The sequence below is a fragment of the Oreochromis aureus genome, linkage group 16, assembly GCF_013358895.1.
Source record: "Oreochromis aureus strain Israel breed Guangdong linkage group 16, ZZ_aureus, whole genome shotgun sequence".
NCBI classification, from domain to species: domain Eukaryota; kingdom Metazoa; phylum Chordata; class Actinopteri; order Cichliformes; family Cichlidae; genus Oreochromis; species Oreochromis aureus.
This window is the reverse complement of record NC_052957.1, coordinates 34,779,190-34,796,364: the sequence shown is the minus strand read 5'-3', so window position 1 is coordinate 34,796,364 and position 17,175 is coordinate 34,779,190. Positions and strand designations below refer to the sequence as shown.

The 17,175-nt window shown below is 41.4% G+C and overlaps 1 protein-coding gene and 1 long non-coding RNA gene across 2 annotated transcripts; both read right to left on the bottom strand.

Moving 5' to 3' along the window:
• Positions 1–1,755: 1,755 nt before the first annotated feature.
• Positions 1,756–3,319, bottom strand: LOC120433425. Its single transcript, XR_005608551.1, has 3 exons — positions 3,279–3,319; positions 3,119–3,187; positions 1,756–2,158 (listed from the first exon to the last, which is right to left on the bottom strand). It is a non-coding gene; the product is annotated as an uncharacterized LOC120433425 (long non-coding RNA).
• A 4,527-nt stretch (positions 3,320–7,846) lies between these two features.
• Positions 7,847–13,490, bottom strand: ndufa10 (NADH:ubiquinone oxidoreductase subunit A10). The gene is made up of 10 exons (XM_031757743.2): positions 13,334–13,490; positions 11,621–11,789; positions 11,233–11,448; positions 11,073–11,159; positions 10,830–10,951; positions 10,600–10,679; positions 9,813–9,867; positions 9,648–9,733; positions 9,456–9,564; positions 7,847–8,009 (listed from the first exon to the last, which is right to left on the bottom strand). Exons 1-10 carry the CDS (start codon positions 13,406–13,408, stop codon positions 7,941–7,943), a joined length of 1,068 nt encoding a protein of 355 aa, XP_031613603.2. The 5' UTR covers positions 13,409–13,490; the 3' UTR covers positions 7,847–7,940.
• Between the last annotated feature and the right edge of the window lie 3,685 nt (positions 13,491–17,175).

Here is a 17,175-nt window from a genome sequence, read left to right as displayed (position 1 = left end):
AACTATTTGTACCAGGCAGTAAACATGCTAATGTTAGGCATTTTAACATGGGGATCTATAGGGACTGACTGTTTGGGAACCCTCAAGTATCCACTGAAGAGGCTGCTCGTAACAGGCCAACGGGTGGAGTATACCCTGGACAGGTAAGAGCTCCACAGGCTGTAGCACTAATACAAAAACTCAGTCATGCTTACATTAACACCAGGAATGACACACACAAACAAACCCTTAACAAATTAAAATGAGTCAGTCTCCCCAAAGGAAATATAAACAGTCATATGAACACTTGAACGGGTCTTCAATGTCTCATTGGAAGGTTGCAATACATTATTACCTTATTATACATATATTACCTTACAGTATGATACACATTTATTGTTGTGATTTGGCACGATATAAAAATGAATTGAATTCTGTCCAGCTGAAAACAGTTGATGTGTTTGTCCACACAAAGACAAAATCCTTCCTCATCACTTCATCCACTTCCTAAAACTGAAAATCCAGCTGAACACACAGAAGAAGATGTGGCACATCCCACAAAGCCCCAAGTATGCCTCAGTCATCATCACGCTTCTTTTTGTCAGCAAGTGCTGCATTTGTGTCACACAGGAGGTCAGAGAACAGGGTCACGCTGGGGGCCACTGTTCTTTGTAATGAGAATGCTGAGAGAGCTGTTAGTACTCAAGTTTTTGTCTTGTGTGTCAGCATAATGCATGGTGACGTCCTTCCAACTGGCCACATCAAAGCAAATCAGCTTAAAGTCTGCATCGCCAGAGCCAATCAAAAAGGAGCGGTGGCCATAAACACTAAATGTTGTTGTCTAGCCATGTCTCTGATTTCAAACACCTCTTCGCATTAAGATCCGGAGCACTGATTTTATACTGATTTGAACAGCTCGTGTCATACAGTGTGATGGGTGTCATACAGTTAAGTCAATAAATAAATTGCATTAAGTTTTAAGGAATTTCAGCCATTTTTATACACGATCCCACAATTTCAGAGGATCGAAAGTAACTGGACAAGCTTAACTGTGAATATGAAGGTTGTTTTTAATACTGTGATAAATACTTTAAAGTCATGAATTCATGGATATGACCGAACACACTGGTTCCTCCCTCTGCTAGAACTTTACTGCAGACGTCTTCAGATGCTGCTTGTTTCTGAGTCTGAATCTGAGCATTGTGTTGGGTTTTTATGAGAGAAAAGACAAATGTGTCTCCCAAAGCTACATGTTCTTCAGACACACCTCTTAGAACTTCAATAATAACAATGTTTCAAAATCTTTGTTAATTCAAGATCAATATTCAGAAATCATCTTAACCACACGGTTACCTGAGGTTCGACCAATGCACTGTTAAAGTCACTGGTACCAGTAATCTCAGGTACCTGACCACATCTGAGGCAGGAAATCTAAGAGTCTTTTCCTCCACAGTATCTGAGAGGTGTTGGACCAGTTCATAATCTTTATTATTTTATCACCATGCAGGCTGCACGTCACCTACCTCTGTCTAATGTCATTGGTATCCCAGTAATCTCGAGGTACTGCCCTGCAGCTTTTAGATGCGTCCTTGTTCCAGCACACCTAAGAATCAAATGAATGGCTCGTTATCAGGCCTTTGCCAGACTTGATGGCATGCCGAATTGGTAATCAACTATTTGATTCAGCTGTGTTGGAGTAGGGATGCATCTAAAAGCTGCACGTCACTCTAGGACTGGGATTCTAATGTCTAATTCATATAATACCATAAACTACTTTAGTGATGTTAAGCCTTTTAAAAGAATTTTGTAAACAACACAGTATTACAAGAGGTTTTAACAGAACTTCAAGTATAAAAATTTCCCCCAAAGTAGCAAAAAAATAGAATAAAATAAAATTGTGCACAACTAAACAATTAGTCTTTTTTAAGTCCAAATGGTACCGGTGGGGCCCATGACAAACGGGTGTATTGCAATAGAGTCCTTCCAATGAGGAGTGTGTGTGTGTAATTGTCTGTCCTACCGTACTACTTGTACAGTAGAGGATTGTAGTCCATCAACGTGTGTATGTATATCAGGCCCTAGGATCTTGGGTTGGCTCACCGTCCAGTGAACACTGGAATACACTGGGATCTGGAAACGCTGACCTGGTCTTTGGATTCGTCCCATATAAAAACCTGACCTATAAACAATGGTCAAATATATGTCACGAACCATTTAAGCATAACTCTCACAAATTAAACTAAAGTAGTGTCACAGTGCAGTAATTACTATTCAGATTCAGATAATATACTTACACATCTCTATTATTGCTAATTTATATTGTAATATATCTATATCACGGCTAAAGCACTTTCTGGATGGATGCAAACTGCATTTCGTTGCCCTGTACCTGTGCATGTGCAATGACAATAAAGTTGAATTCTATTCTATTCTATTCTATCAGCTATCAACTCAGTCATCAGTTCAGTCATGTTGTACAACATTAAAATATCAAGGTTCAAAGTTCACAGTATCAGTATTCAAAATTTAGTTGTAACCTGCAGCAATGTTAAAGATTATCTACAAGGCTTCAAACATTCAGGAATTATAGTCGCCATATAATTCACTTCCATGGTAAACATTCATTGCATCCATTAGGTATAAACTCACTGCATATATATAATCACAAATAAATAAGTATATTACCCCTTTTAGGAAATGGAGCAATACACAAACGCTTATCAGAACTGAACAAAGTGCAAATAATCAATTTCAATAACATGTAAACACAAGGACTCAGTCTACGAATAGAAGTATTAAAATAGGTGTGCTTAATCCCGCTTGTACCATAGGCCTACTAGTACAAGTGGAAATACACTAAAAATTACCTCCAAGTATTCAATACTGAGCATTGTAAACTGACAACTGACTGACATCAAAAAATTAAGCAGGAAGCAGCATAAAGTCTGCTTACAATTATCTCTCTCATAAACTGCCTCTCATAAACTTATTTTCAGCTGCTTTAAACATTTACAGCTTTTCCCAGGTTAATGACTTGGTTAACGATCTAACTAGCATGCCAACAGTGCGTTTCAGAGACACCCAACAACTGTACCCACACTCCGCACATCACGTGTCTGATTAGCCACATTTAGCTTACCGCTGTCGAGTGGATGCTCAGCGTTTATGTGACGCCACAGCTTGGTAAACTCCGTTTTCGCTCTGCCCTCTACGACAACAAGTGCAAAACCATACTTTGTGAACAATATCAGTTTAAACGGTTTTTTAAAACTTGTTAGAGATTAATTTCTCCAGCTTACTGATAACAAAGTTTTAGCCCGTGTGCTCTGTTCGGCTGTAGAAGCAAGAGACTGAAAACTTGGGAGCTGGTACTAAGGAGGGACGAGCTGCCTAGAGCTTCACCGATTGGCTGACACGCGAGGACTGGAGTAAAACAGGCTCTCATCAGAGCTCATCAACCCCCGGAGAAACTTAACCCTTGTTCAACCAAAACAAATATATAAATCTGTGTCCCTTTTTTGTTTAAATAAATATACTGATCTTGTTTCACTTTCATTAAACAAGGACTGTAAGAACAGAAACAATGAACATAACATTTTTTACTTTTTCTTCTTTTTTTGTTTGAGATGATTTTAGGACCTGGGTTACAACCAGCAGGCAACGGGTGAAGTGTCTTGCCCAAAGACACAGCGACCGAGACTGTCGGAGCCGGGGCTCGAACCGGCAACCTTCCGATTACAAGACGAACTGCCAACTCTTGAGCCACGATCGAAAATCTCAAACCACTTTTCGGTTCAGGTTTTTTTGTGTGTATTGACTCTTCTTAGACTAACAAAAGATTAAACGTTGTTGGTTTTTTGTTTTGTGTTTGTTATCATTAAAGTCTATCACTTGAATTCACATGTGTTTTTCACAGTTTCTATTATCCAGGCTTTAAAAATAAGCTATTAGGTTTTAAATAGACTATCAAAATTGAGCTCTACAATGTTTACTCATTTATTTTATTATTTTTTCAGTATCTCGAGACTCTTGGACGGATTCCTTTTCATCCTTCGCTCCTTGGCATGACTCAGATGAAGCTCTGGCAGGTTTCTTGTCTTTGGCCTGAGAGGTTACTTTACATACTCCTCCCAGTGTTCCCGTCTCAGTCACATTTCCTTCCCGGCCACCTCGGCACAGTCATGCAGCTCATGCTCTTTGAAGGTTTTTCCAGCTGTCGATCCTTTCTGTCCCATAGGTGATGTGTGGCTGCATCTAAATGCTGGAGACTGTTTCTTCTTGAATATTGCTGTTTTCTCCATGTTGTCTGGTCTCTATGTGTAGTTCATCAGTGTTTGTCATCCTCCCTCCTTTTCCTGAAAAAGGACAGCATTTACATCACCACCTTCTTCAGAAACATCCAACTAAAATAATTCAGCATAATCAGGAGTCGCAAGAGCTGCAACATGCGTTTGGGCGTGTTTGTTTGGTTCCTGCTGTGGTCCCACTCTAGGTTGTCCCATCCAGTGCTGGGTGTCTCTTTGTCCTCTTGGACACTCTCATGCATTACAGTTAGTGTACATGTTCCTTAAGGCTGGAGAGCTCCTTTCTGGTCCGTATTCCTCGCTGTGATATTTGCTGTCGATGCATGACAGACTGGCTTGGAGGCGGCTCAGCTGGTGGCTTTGGCTGCTGTTGCGCTGCTACTGCTTGTTGTATCTCTTTCTTCAAATTCATAGATGTTGCCACCATTCGTCCAGCCTTCACCTGTTTTGTTGGCTTCCCAATCCTTTTCTGCCACGTGGTATATCAGCAACCTTTTATTTAAATATTTTATTTCTTCCTCTTCCTGCTCTTCCTTTGTCCTGTGTCAGCGCACATAATGCTGGAGGTGATTCATCCATAGGATAAAATCCACATTGGATATACAGGAATTAGAAGTGAGAGTGGCTGCACCACTGCTACTCAAAGTTAGCTCATAGAATCAAATAATACAAAATAAAAACCTTCTTAAATTATGTTCTACATGAATGATGTTTGAACTTCATTGTTATTTATCTAAACTATACATAATCTGGCTTTGAGCTGAGCCAAACATTTTGAGTAGTAAGACAGAAAAACTGCAGTATTACTGCGGGGAGCTTGTTCCAAAACTACATCTGCTGCTGGTAGATTTAATCAGCTGAACTACTGAGAAGTGGCACTGTGGTTCTAGCCGTGCAAGCCATTTAACAGCTTTAGAAGTCTTGTAATCAGCCACACGGGGCCAGTTGACTATGTGATGCATTTCACTACGGGGCTGTTAGCTTTTGAGATACTGGTAATTTTATGCTCCACCAATTAAAAATGGAATAACTAATGAAGCAGGGAAGACATTCACAAGCTGTTTCCAGCTCCTGTGGCCTAGTCCTGCTGGACAGTTTACATTTTTATAAATGGAAACGTGTTTGTAGCTGTAAATATAGGACTGTTCAGCAGGTAGCTGTGTCTTTACTTTGTCTTTTAGTGTAACTAAAGTATCATATTACAGTTGGGTAGTCTTGAGTCTGGTGAAAAAAACAAACATGGTTCCAACTTCAACAAGGAGGCCATCTTTGGATTGGTATCTGGGAAGTGACATTCATGCTTACAGTGCAGTTACAGTGCATCCTCTCACTATACTGGGAAAAGGGAAACCAGTCAAGTGATTTATAGAAACATGTGCAAACATAAGCAAAAACAAAGTTTTTATTATACGATAATAAAACATCTGTATTTGGAATGATCACAGCAGCCTGAAACTGCAGGCCAGGTCAAGCTGATAGTGTTGTTGTGTGTGTATTTTGGGTTTTGATACCCAGGTTTTACTGCATCGTCAGTGTTTGGAGTCAGAGCCATGCTGAAAAATGAAGCCATTGTCAATCCAACACTTGTGCCAGTTCAGTTTGACATGCTCCCCCAACCACACAGAGCCCCAAACCGCGACTGAGCCTCTGTAGAGTTTCACACATGGCTGTAGATGCTCGCCGCTGTCCCGCTATCCTGACCTCCTCCAGACATGCTTCATTGGTTTGTTGTGAATTTCTATTTTCAAGACAATCTGCGTTCAGTATTCTGTCCTGGCACTTTGACATCTTCCACTTATATGTTTTCTCTTTACAACCTTCCCATTTTGTTTGTGCTTACTGACAATTTCATACACAGCTTACTGGGAACAAGCAACATCGTTCACACACTGTTTGATTTTCTTCTTAAAGGAACTGTCTATTCTTTCACTTGACAGTTGTCCTGTTGGGGCTCTGCTTCCTTCCAATCAGCCAAGTTCAAAAGCTTCTTATGGTACGCAAACACTCAGTTTTAGATCTCCATGTAACTGCAGTCGAAAACTTTTTCCTCCCAAAATTGTCATCGTGTTTTTGATAGATGGGCTTGAGACGACGCATTTCATCTGCAGACTTTTAGACTTTTAGTCTAAGAAAAACTTTTTCAACCCCATTTGGACAAATTTTAAAAATTCATTACTGTAGTGACAAAACAAAATGTAGACTTTATGTCAAAAAATAGACGTAAATAACAATTGAGTTTTTTAGCATTAAGGCATTAAGGGAAAGCAAGCCAAGCAGTGCTCGACTAGTGAAATCTAAAAATAGACACCAGTAAGTGTTCAGCCTGTCGAGCTGATGGAGACTAGTGTGCTGACCAAGGACTGTATACGCCTCAATTTTAAGTTGGTAATTAAAATCCATACGACATATGTGAAGGTGTTTCCTTCAACTCAAATCAACTTGATAAGAAAATATGAGTTTATTAGTTTGACCAGATCCCATCAGCTTACATGTAAGCGGGACTATACTGCAGCCAGACACCAGGGCCTGTTACTAACCACCTTGGCAGCATGTGTGATGGTAGAAACCTTCAATAACTCATTTAGCACGTTAGCAATAAAAACTTTGATGATGGAGAGCTCCTGCCATGCAAGCAAAACAAACAGGTGAAGATGATATTTAACTCTCTGGACTCCCTTTGGGTGGTGTCTGAGGGGAGGGAAAAACACACACACACACACACACACACACACACACACACACACACACACACACACACACACACACACAGCATGTAAGCTCCACACAAAAAGGCCACAGACAGAGTGGATTCTAACCCAGGAGCTTTCTGCTGTGTGCCTGACTTTATCAAATTAAGAAAACTATTCTTAAAGGTACTGGATTATAGACAACACATTAAACCACCTTTGACTAAGACTGCAACATTTACACAGTAAAGCAAATCCAGTACATGTAATGGGGGCATGGGAAAGGTCACCAGAGAGGGGAAGCAGCCTCTGAGACGGCTCATTTTGTGGGAGGTATGTTTTATGTTTGTTTTGATGAACAGTTTTTGAATTTTAAAAATGGAAATAGTCTCAAAAATACAGTTTCTTCATCTTTTTGAGATCTTGTAAGGAAAACAATTTCATTGTTCAGTTTTTTCCGACTGCTCACTTGCCATCGCCCCAGATTTGGAGGCAGAAATGCTTCTCCTCAGGCCGTTCCTGTGGAACGTCAGCTTGGACGCTGAAACTGTTTTGGCCTTTAATGTGACCCTGTTCCAGTGAATAATTCAGTACCTACACTCCATTAACTGTTGTTTATTGAGAGCTCACAAGTGCCTCCTGCTGCTCACGCCACTCAACAGCAGCATGAATATAAAGTGCTGCTGGGTAAAACACACACAGAGGAGGAAATATTGAAGCAAAAGCCTTTAGGCTGGCCACAGCCTGAACATATAGAAACTACTGGGGTCCATCGTGGCCCAGTAACCCAACAGTAACTCACTGTCATTACCTCATATAAGAAAATGTCTTTGCCAATAGTCCATTACACACAGAGACAGGACAGGAGCCACTCAGTCAGAATCTATTATTTTAATACATACATATTTTTGGGATGTACATTAGAAGACAATGAGCTCAGTGGGCTGATTCGATGATGAGAGTGGAAAGTTCACTTCAGCCAGATGTATTTATCTCCAACATCAGCGTTATATCCACGGGCGTACTTCTTCCCAGGGATCTACAAGGACCAACAACAACAAACACAGGAGTGCATTTAACCAGTGCAGATAATAATAATGATGACAATAATAATAATGACAATGATAATAATAATGATGACAATAATAATAATAATAATAATAATAATGATGACAATAATAATAATAATAATAATAATAATGATGATAATAGTTTGTGTCAGAGTTTCTCAGCTTCGCTGAGCTGCCTCTAGGACAACATTCCTTCAGTGGAAGTCATATTCAGACAGGATCCAAATGTCCTTCCGAGGCTTCATTTGTAAACTGGAGGAGATTATTCCAGTATGTGTCACCCTTCTCTTTCTCTCCTCTAAGATCTGGGCTCACAACAAAATGTCAGGTTACAGCCCGCTGCAGCGTTATGGAGCCTGATTCCTGCAGCAGTGGGAGGCGAATACGTCACCAGTCAATAAAGAGAAAAGGTCAGACCCAAATGTTTCCCCACAAGACCGATGATACAAACAACCTCGTAGAATATTCCACATCTGGCATTTGCCATCGAGTAACTACGAGCGGGTCAATAATTCAGCAGAAGGAAATGAGCTCCATCATGTTGACAGAGCTGCACTGGAAAGCTTAGAGAGTTCGGTATAAACAGAACGAGGGGGATTTATACCGAGGCACCAGCCTCGATACGGTTACACAGGCTGTAATAAAGTGCTCAACAACGAGGTCAAGTCAGACTCCATCCAACACACGGAGACTAAAGATGCTGTCAGACGGGGAACGGCCGCAGCACACTGTTCAAATGTAAAATGCTTCCACGCACCTTTGGTGAAACGTACAGCGCTGTGATCTCCAAACACATCGTCTGTATCCTTGAAGCCTGCAGATATGCTGAATGCATCCCCTCTTGGTGGCTCAGGGTCTTTTTTCTCCTGCCTTTGTGGCACACTTTGTGTTTCTGTGCACTCTGCTGCTCCCAGCTGTCAATGAATGGTTTTCAAGGAAACCACAGAGAGCAGCGAGTGTGTGTGTGTGTGTGTGTGTGTGTGTGTCACATTACAGGCAAAAACACCCATCAGCTCTGCACGGGTGGTTCTGTGATGTCAGTGTTTTCTACATACAGGCTTTACCTCAGCGGGCTGGCCTGTTCTTAATGGCTGCACAGATATAGTCGTACTTTTCCACTGTGACTGACTTCAAAATAAGAGCCAGGGAAACGTCTGGTGTGGACACCTAAGTGCGTGAATGTAATAACTGGGGAACGAGGAGAAGTAGGGGATTCAAATTGATGCCACAGCTGCATCTACTACTAATCTTTGATGACTCTGAACCTCAGTGGTCTTGACCCCAAGGTCAATGGACAGATTAGGTTTGGTGAAAATCTTGTTAATGTGATCTCTCTGTAGACAGATGTCTATACAGAGACAGCACCAGCTCAGTGCGGTCCTGTTCCATGCAGCTAATGTGACATGCGTACATACCGACTTATAGGCGTAGTATTTTTGATCGTAGTCGTGGGCTCCGATGGTTATCTCTGGCAGGAACCTGGGTATGTGGGTCAGGGTTGCCACCCTCTGTTTATCTTCCACACTGCGAAATGCAGAAAAGGGTAGAAAGCTCACATATTTGCATTTCAGTGTGAAACTGTGTGTAAAATACATCCTAAAACTCACAGCATCCTCATGTGGTGGTAGCTGACATCATCCTGCTCCACCCACGGCCCCTTTTCAAACTTCAAATATTCAATATCTTCTGCCACCTGTGGACATCGTGGGAGGCATAAGACACTGTGTTTGTTTGGTTTGGAGGTGAAGATGACATCTGCAGTTTAATCTTACCCTTTCAACATCTTGAGCCTGGGTTGCATCATAAGCCAGCAGCTCTGACGTCTCACTGAAAAGGAAAAGTGGAGGTGGGGGGAGGTGGGGTGGTGTTACACAGAAAACATTCTGGGTCGTTCACACATTACAGTGAAATTGTATCCACTAATGCCTCCCTGCTTCCAGCTTTGGTGACAGTAATAACAATAATAATGATCATTTCTCAGTTATAAACCCTTCAAAACAGTCTAACTAATGTTGGCACTTATGTACTGAGGCTATATTACTGGAATATCAGCAAACTGTCATAAATCACTACTAAACTCAAAAACCATGACGAGGAGACCTTTGACTACAGGGGTCCTCCTCTCGTCCCCTAATATTTCCACCTAATATTCAAGCTTGAATCTTGAATCTTTTTTGAACACACACACACAAAAAAACAACCCAAAAACTGAATTTTGGACAGATTGCCAGAAGCATTTCTTTTAAATGTTACATTTGGGTCAACTGAGTCACCTTTGGATTTGGTCTAATATACTTTTATGGTAATTATTCAACCAAAACGAAAGAATTTAGTGTCTAAATTACGACTTAAACTAAATGACGTTTTAGTCAGAAGACTACGCCTGTCAAAGAAACACTCGTCTGTATGTAAACTGCACATAAGGATGAAGAGCAGTTGTGAGGTAAACTATACTAACTGATAATGTTTTCATGTAGTTAACCATCTGCCTTGAAGCCATTGTCCATCATTATATAAAGACTCTGGTCAGATATCTAACAGCATGTGTAACAATCTTACCTGATTTTGGGGAGAAAAGTCTTCTTGTAGCCATCCTCGATGCTCTTCAGATATGGCAGAGGCACATTTTGAAGGTAGGACTGAGAATAAACATATTTAAAACATAACTCACCTATGATCAATACTATGAGGTGGTTTTCTTTTTATTTTCTGCTGTTCTAATGAAACACTGAGACGATATCCTGCAAAGACAAGTGTCTCCCGTGGTTTAGCAGAACATGTGCCTCTACCTTGGCGCTCTGCTTCAGCTTCTTCTGCACCTCCTCAGCTGGCAGGTCCACATAGATGACGAGGTGTGGAGGCAGGAACTCACAGATGCTAATGTTTTTGATCTCGCTGTAGTGCTGCACACCTGCAAAGCCACAGGTCACACACATCATCACCATCAGGTGAAAAGTGGGGAGATGCTGCTGATTATCTGTATGTATTTTAATTGTCTCCCTCCCTGCTGTTAGTGATGCAGAAGCACTTACACTCCTTCCTAATGTAGCCCTGTTTGAACATGGCCTCCAGGAAGACCACATCACTGAAGGGGGAGCGCTCCAGGATCACTCCCTGACCTAGAAAACAAAAGCCCAGGATGAAGATCACTGCCATACGGATGCATCAACCACACTGCTGAGTCGGAGATACCTGTGGTCAGCAGGTGTTCGATGGCGTCAGAATACTGGAGCAGCCTCATGTTGTACATCCACAGCTGCAGCCTGTAGCTGTTTCCATCTGCAGCTTTGGGGTCTGTGTAGAACTTTTCCAGGCTGCACATCCCATTAAAGTCGACGGGGAGCGGCTCCTTCTCCCCGGTCATCTTGTCCAGGTAGAAAGTGTCAGGCTCAGGCATGTACAGCATCCCTGTGCACAAACAAGTAGAAGCTGTTTTCTGCATCATAAACTCCAAGCACCATGTACCCACTCAGTCTAAAGCTGCGTATCACTTCCTCTAATACAGTGGAGTGTGGTAAAAGCAGGAATCACTCACTGAGTGCACTGTGGTGTGAAAGAATCCCTGTGATTAGATAATTACCCAGTTTGTCGGCCAGTTTCTGGGCCAGCGCTCCTTTCCCCGAGGCCAGGTTGCCATCCACAGAGATGATTTTGCTGTACTGCTTTAACCGTGGCGTGGTCCTCTCCCCCAGAGCGTAGGCCCACCAGCCATATCGCAGGCTTCTCACTGAGCTTGTATGAACGCTGGCCTGGAGCATCAAAAATCAATGAATAAACCTCTAAATGATAAGATGGGTTTGCTAATTATTCAAATGAACAAGGAAAACTCTGTTGGATATTCTCTGCTATGTGTTTGTGCCTCACGCTGCATTCAACAATAACTGAGTTTGTTACTGTGAGTGCAATCAAAACCATCCATCCAGTTGTTAAACTCATAATAAAACTCATAGTTTTAGCCATAACCATTATTCTATACATCGGTTTGTGTGAGTCAGTAAGTGTCCACACACAATGAAAGAATACAACATGTACACATCAAAAGTAAATATGTTACAAAAAGTGCTTTAATATGTCAACATTATATTTTTAATTAAAACATTTTTAAGGACCCTGATATAACCAAACATGTGTACAGCTACTACCCTGATATAACCCCGCCCCCATCCCCACCCCTCAATGTTCACACGCTGCAGTGCAAACCTGACTGTAAAAACTGGATTAGGTATAGTAACATGCGATCAATGAGTTGATCAGTTCCATGTAGTTCTGTGTTTATTCCACCAGGTGTCAGGAGACCATCTGCTGATAGCAGGACAATGAAACATAGCATGGAGGAAGCTAACAACATTATTGCTACACAAACTGTGAGCTGGAGCCTGAGATCCCTCTCGTGTTATGTTTGGGGTAACAGTTGTTGGGAAGATTTTAACTGAACTTGCATTAACATAACATGTTGTCATCATCTCAGTTAATATTTCACTTGTCTGTGGTTAGCAGCGTGTGTGTATCTGCACTCACGGTGAAAACGGCGAGATGAGAAATCAGTGACTGCAACAGCAAAGGCTGTCACACCGAGCAGAAAGGACACAGGTGCAAATAAATGAGGGAATGCTGTCATCTTATTAATAACAATTACAGGATTAATCATTCATTAAATGTATATTTTTTTGATACATTTTCCTGTTATATTGTATTTAGTTAGGAAAGCTGTTTAAGTGATTCCAGTCAGATTACATCAGTACTCATTCCTGGCAGGTGCATTTCTAAAAACCCAGGACGAGTCATCTTTAATTAATTCTTTACATCCATCACAGACTTTTAAATAACCACAATGCATTTATTCAACCGATATAAGCACAACTAACACGTAAGCCATCTTTACACAGCTTAATTTCCACTTATTTTTCTAAAAACGGCAGATTCTTCTAAAGTGTGGTGCAGCAGCATCCACCTCCTGTCTGCATGTGGTGAGTTCAAAGTGACGATGTGTTTTATATTCTGTCTGCAACTAAATGCACTCGGGCTGGTACGTTGTCTTGTTCTATTTTTAAATAGAGGCAGGACCAGGACGACACGACCACAGGTGCACGGGACAGAGGTGCGTGTTAGTGAACCTTCTCACGGAGCTGACCGCACTAACTGTTGTTTGTCAACATTAAAACCAAGCCTGCCGCCTGTGAGTGAAGGGCGGTGATGGTGGCGGCTAAGGGGGCAGCTAAACTAAGATAGCTTGCCCTTGTGAATCAGAGTGGAGCCGAGCCGGACAGAAACCCGGCACACCGCGGGTCCTTACCTTGTGCGCCGCGGTGACTACTCTGAAAGCAGCTGCTCTCGCCGGGATAAGCAGCCGAACTGTCCTCAGGGCCATGATAACCTGTGCTGCACAAACCCTCCGAGCTGACCCGAAAGTCCTCGCAGCCCGGTGACTGAATTATACGTCACACACGCGAGGCCTCTGGGTAGTTTGACCCGTCGCATCCATTATACGTCACGTGGATGACGTACCGTTTGGCTCTTTTTTTTTCCAACTTTATTTCAAAAGAAGCTTTAACAACAAACATAATACATGAAGAACACGTCGTACTACTGTAGTGCAAAATTATAATACAGTGGAACAGTATGTATAATTAAACAAATAGGATAGAGATGCAGGTTAAAAAGGGGAAAAGGCGACAGAGACATTGAATAATTAAATAAAGACATTAAAAATATGACAAATATTAATGGTTTTTAATGCTTTTGTGTTGGGAGATGAACAAATTGTAGTCACATAGAGTTCTGTTTCTTTCCTGAAAGTGGAGATCTTACATTTATGGATGTGGAGTAAAATCAGATTAATGAGTCATTCTCACTAAAGTCAGTATAACCAAATAACACGTTTTGGTAAAAACGTACAAATTTTGATAAGATGCTGTTAGAGATGAAACTTGTGATATCTTTCCATAAAATCTGAGTAAAGGTACCAGACCAAATAAATGTGAGGTCTCTGGTTTGTTCATTGACATAAGCGTTGATAGTGTTAGTGATATCACACTTTTATGTGGAACCTATATGCTGTTACTGTTGCTAATGAAACATTGTGCCTGTTTTATTTGTGTAATATTTTTTGTTACAATTCAAAAAAGACAAATACAAAGTATCTATAACTGTAACGGTCTCAATAGAGATGAAAAACTTCTTCAACAGTGACCGAGCTGAGAGAGCAGCATAAACAGAAACAAATCAAAACACAAATGCCACACACAACTAACAAATGAACAAAAACCTGCAGCTCATACCAGTCAAAGCTCAGGGTCCAACACCAAATAGATCTCAGTGCCAGTGTGGGAGTATTCACACTGACTGTGTGTTTTCTGCTGTCAGAAACCACCAGCTATACCAGGAAAAAGAAGCTTTTCTGTCTAAATGATGAAGATAATGTAGACAGAAAAGCTGGTGTGTTGTACAGTATGTATTGGGAGAAAACAGACTGTACATATAATACTATGAGGGCCAAGGTCATACTGCGTAATTTTGTCTATGAGATGAGGAAGAGAGGGAGGCGGCTCATGGACACACAGCGACTAATGTATTCAAGGTAAAAAGTCGCAGAATTCAAGTGTAGTTGAAAGAAACTTTGGTGTCACATTTGTGTCGTTTATAATGTCTCCGTTCTTAACTGTTTGATAGCTCCTTTATCAGCTTTCATTTTTGGAAGATCAGATGTTAAAGCTTTGCTGTTAGAGAACAGCATGAGCTTGGATTTGCCTGCATTTTACACCAGCTCGACTTTAGTCTGAGGACTATCCAAATGCAGCCTGCAGTAAGGGTTCTTTCCTCCGTGAGTGCAGACCCAAACAAAGGCAGCACAGCGAAGCCATCTGATCTCCTCACTGTCAGGGTTTGAGTTTCCTTTGTTTAGTCTTCCTTTCAGTTGTCACCTGTTTGTTTTTTGTGTTAGGAATTTTCTCAGGACTGAATTGGAATTTATATAATGTGGTTCTGAATAATGCCTGACATCTCATTGCTTCTTTGTAGCACATCAGTGACTCACTAATAAGGCAGGTGTAGTTGATCTGGTGTGGTGGAGATGCTGATGATTAGCCTGTCACAAGCAGGTTGTTATTTTAACAGCGCTGGCCCACAGACAGTGATGCATATCGTCTGAAATCATGTATTCTCTTTCAAAGGCATGTTTCCAAACAGCAGTAACAGCAGTGAGCAGCACTCACACATGTGTAATCATCATCTGTTTATAGTCTGATCCTTTGCTGCACTTACAGCTACAAACTCATTACAACTGCACCTCAATTCTCAAGACTTTATATAACAGCAGTCTGTCAGCACATGAGAGTGACTCACAGCTTGTTTCCTCTGTAGGCATGGAAACCACTAATGTAAACATGGCTGACAATCACACCGCTGCATGTTTCATGGGCCGTTCAGTCAAAGCAGTTCAGTTTTCCACCAGCAGACACAAGTATTCCCATAACTTTACTGATGTTACTATCAGCTCTGAATGCTTCTCACATGTTACAGATCTCTGCTGCATTTGAACTAAAACACAATTTAACTTAGCAATGTCCTACAGTCAGCTCAACAGGTGTGACATCAAAAAGAGAAACCATGGGCTCTGTGTAAAGTTCATAACATGTTCATGATATTCAATCTAAGCTGAGTCATAGTCATTGCCATCCTGCTGATTTTATATTGGATGTGACAGCTGCTCTTACTAAGGAACAGTCCACACTCATACAGTGGCAGCTTGTAGGCCGGAGGCCCACTCTGAGGCTGTGGAAGCTTGGACACCTGAGGCTATGCTTGTGTCAGCAGTGACCACGACGCTCTGTGCAGATGTCTCTGTGTCAGCTTTGAGACAACACACTGCCAACTATACACCACACATCAGGTGTGTAACAGGAAACGTATCATGAATGTGGTTATTTGTGTTTCTCAGCTAACCTATAAAAAGGAGAGTTTAGAACAAATAACAGAGTCAGGCAACCTGACTGACTGTGGAGAGCTATTCCACAACCTCAGAGCGAAGGACAGTTAGACCCTGGTTAAATGATTAGAAAGGCCCGCTGCACTGATGAGGTGTTAGAAGCTCTGCTGTATAAGCAGGAGTCTGTCCACGTAGAGCTTCATGTGTTCATAGCAGAATTTTAAAGTGGACTCTGAATTTCACTGGGAGCCTGTGAAGCAAGAATAGGTGCAAAATGTGACCACAGGCTAGTTTTTGTACTGCACTAATTGGAGAAGAGCTATGGAGGGCTGAGAGAATTCATTGTTAGTCATAAATGATACCAAGGTTTCTAGCAGATATTTGAAATTAGAGAATCGTCAGTTTTACCAGGACTGAGGGGAGAAAATTGGTTGCAGAACGAATTTTCATTGTAAATGAAATAATAGTTCTGACTACTCACTGCTGCACTATAAGTGTTATTTATCAGGCACATGCAAACCATATTGTGGGCTCTACCTTACAGTATAAAGGCACCTGATGCTGTGATCTGGGGCTGCAGAAAATAAAACTGAACTGTTGTTTCATGTCGTCTTCAGCATGATGAAGATTTACAAATTACCTCACAAAGAGTACCTCGCTCACTTATGATTTCTGATTGTTGTATGACGTGTCCAACAGATTAATAACAGGTACGTTAGGAGACATGAAAGAGAGCTACAAATATACACAGTTATAGTAAAACACACACACACACACACACAGGAAACAGGCTAATTAGTCGACAGTAAAACAACAGTACTCCACATTCAGCTCTCACGGCTGAGGGGTTTGGCAAATACAGCTCTGCCAAATTTCCCCTGGCTTTATTTCATCTGCAGCTCGGTCTTGCTGTCACAGAGGCAGCAGGGAGGGCTTTGCCTTCATTGGATATCATTAAAAAACTCAAATGCATGGCAACCAAAACAGTAGCCTACTTTTTGTGGTCTTCTTTTTACCATCTTTATGCAGAGAAACCTTCTACACAACGTGTTGTGTACACTCTCTATGTTTTATTTGTTTTTTTTAATGGAGCATTTTCTTTAAAGCTTTGGGGCTCATTATCCTGCTGCACTATGAATTCTTGCACAGCTCCAGGGAAGCAAACACCTCCACACCTGAATATCTGAGCCATGCTTCACTTTTTTTTCTCT

Excerpts from the sequence above, each read along its gene's own strand:
- ndufa10 (XM_031757743.2), bottom strand. The coding sequence starts at position 13,408 with ATGGCCCTGAGGACAGTTCGGCTGCTTATCCCGGCGAGAGCAGCTGCT. Across the intron at positions 11,449-11,620 it reads GAAACTGGCCGACAAACTGG|GGATGCTGTACATGCCTGAG; the intron begins GTAATTATCTAA and ends GTTTGTGCACAG. Across the intron at positions 10,952-11,072 it reads GGGCTACATTAGGAAGGAGT|GTGTGCAGCACTACAGCGAG; the intron begins GTAAGTGCTTCT and ends GTGGCTTTGCAG.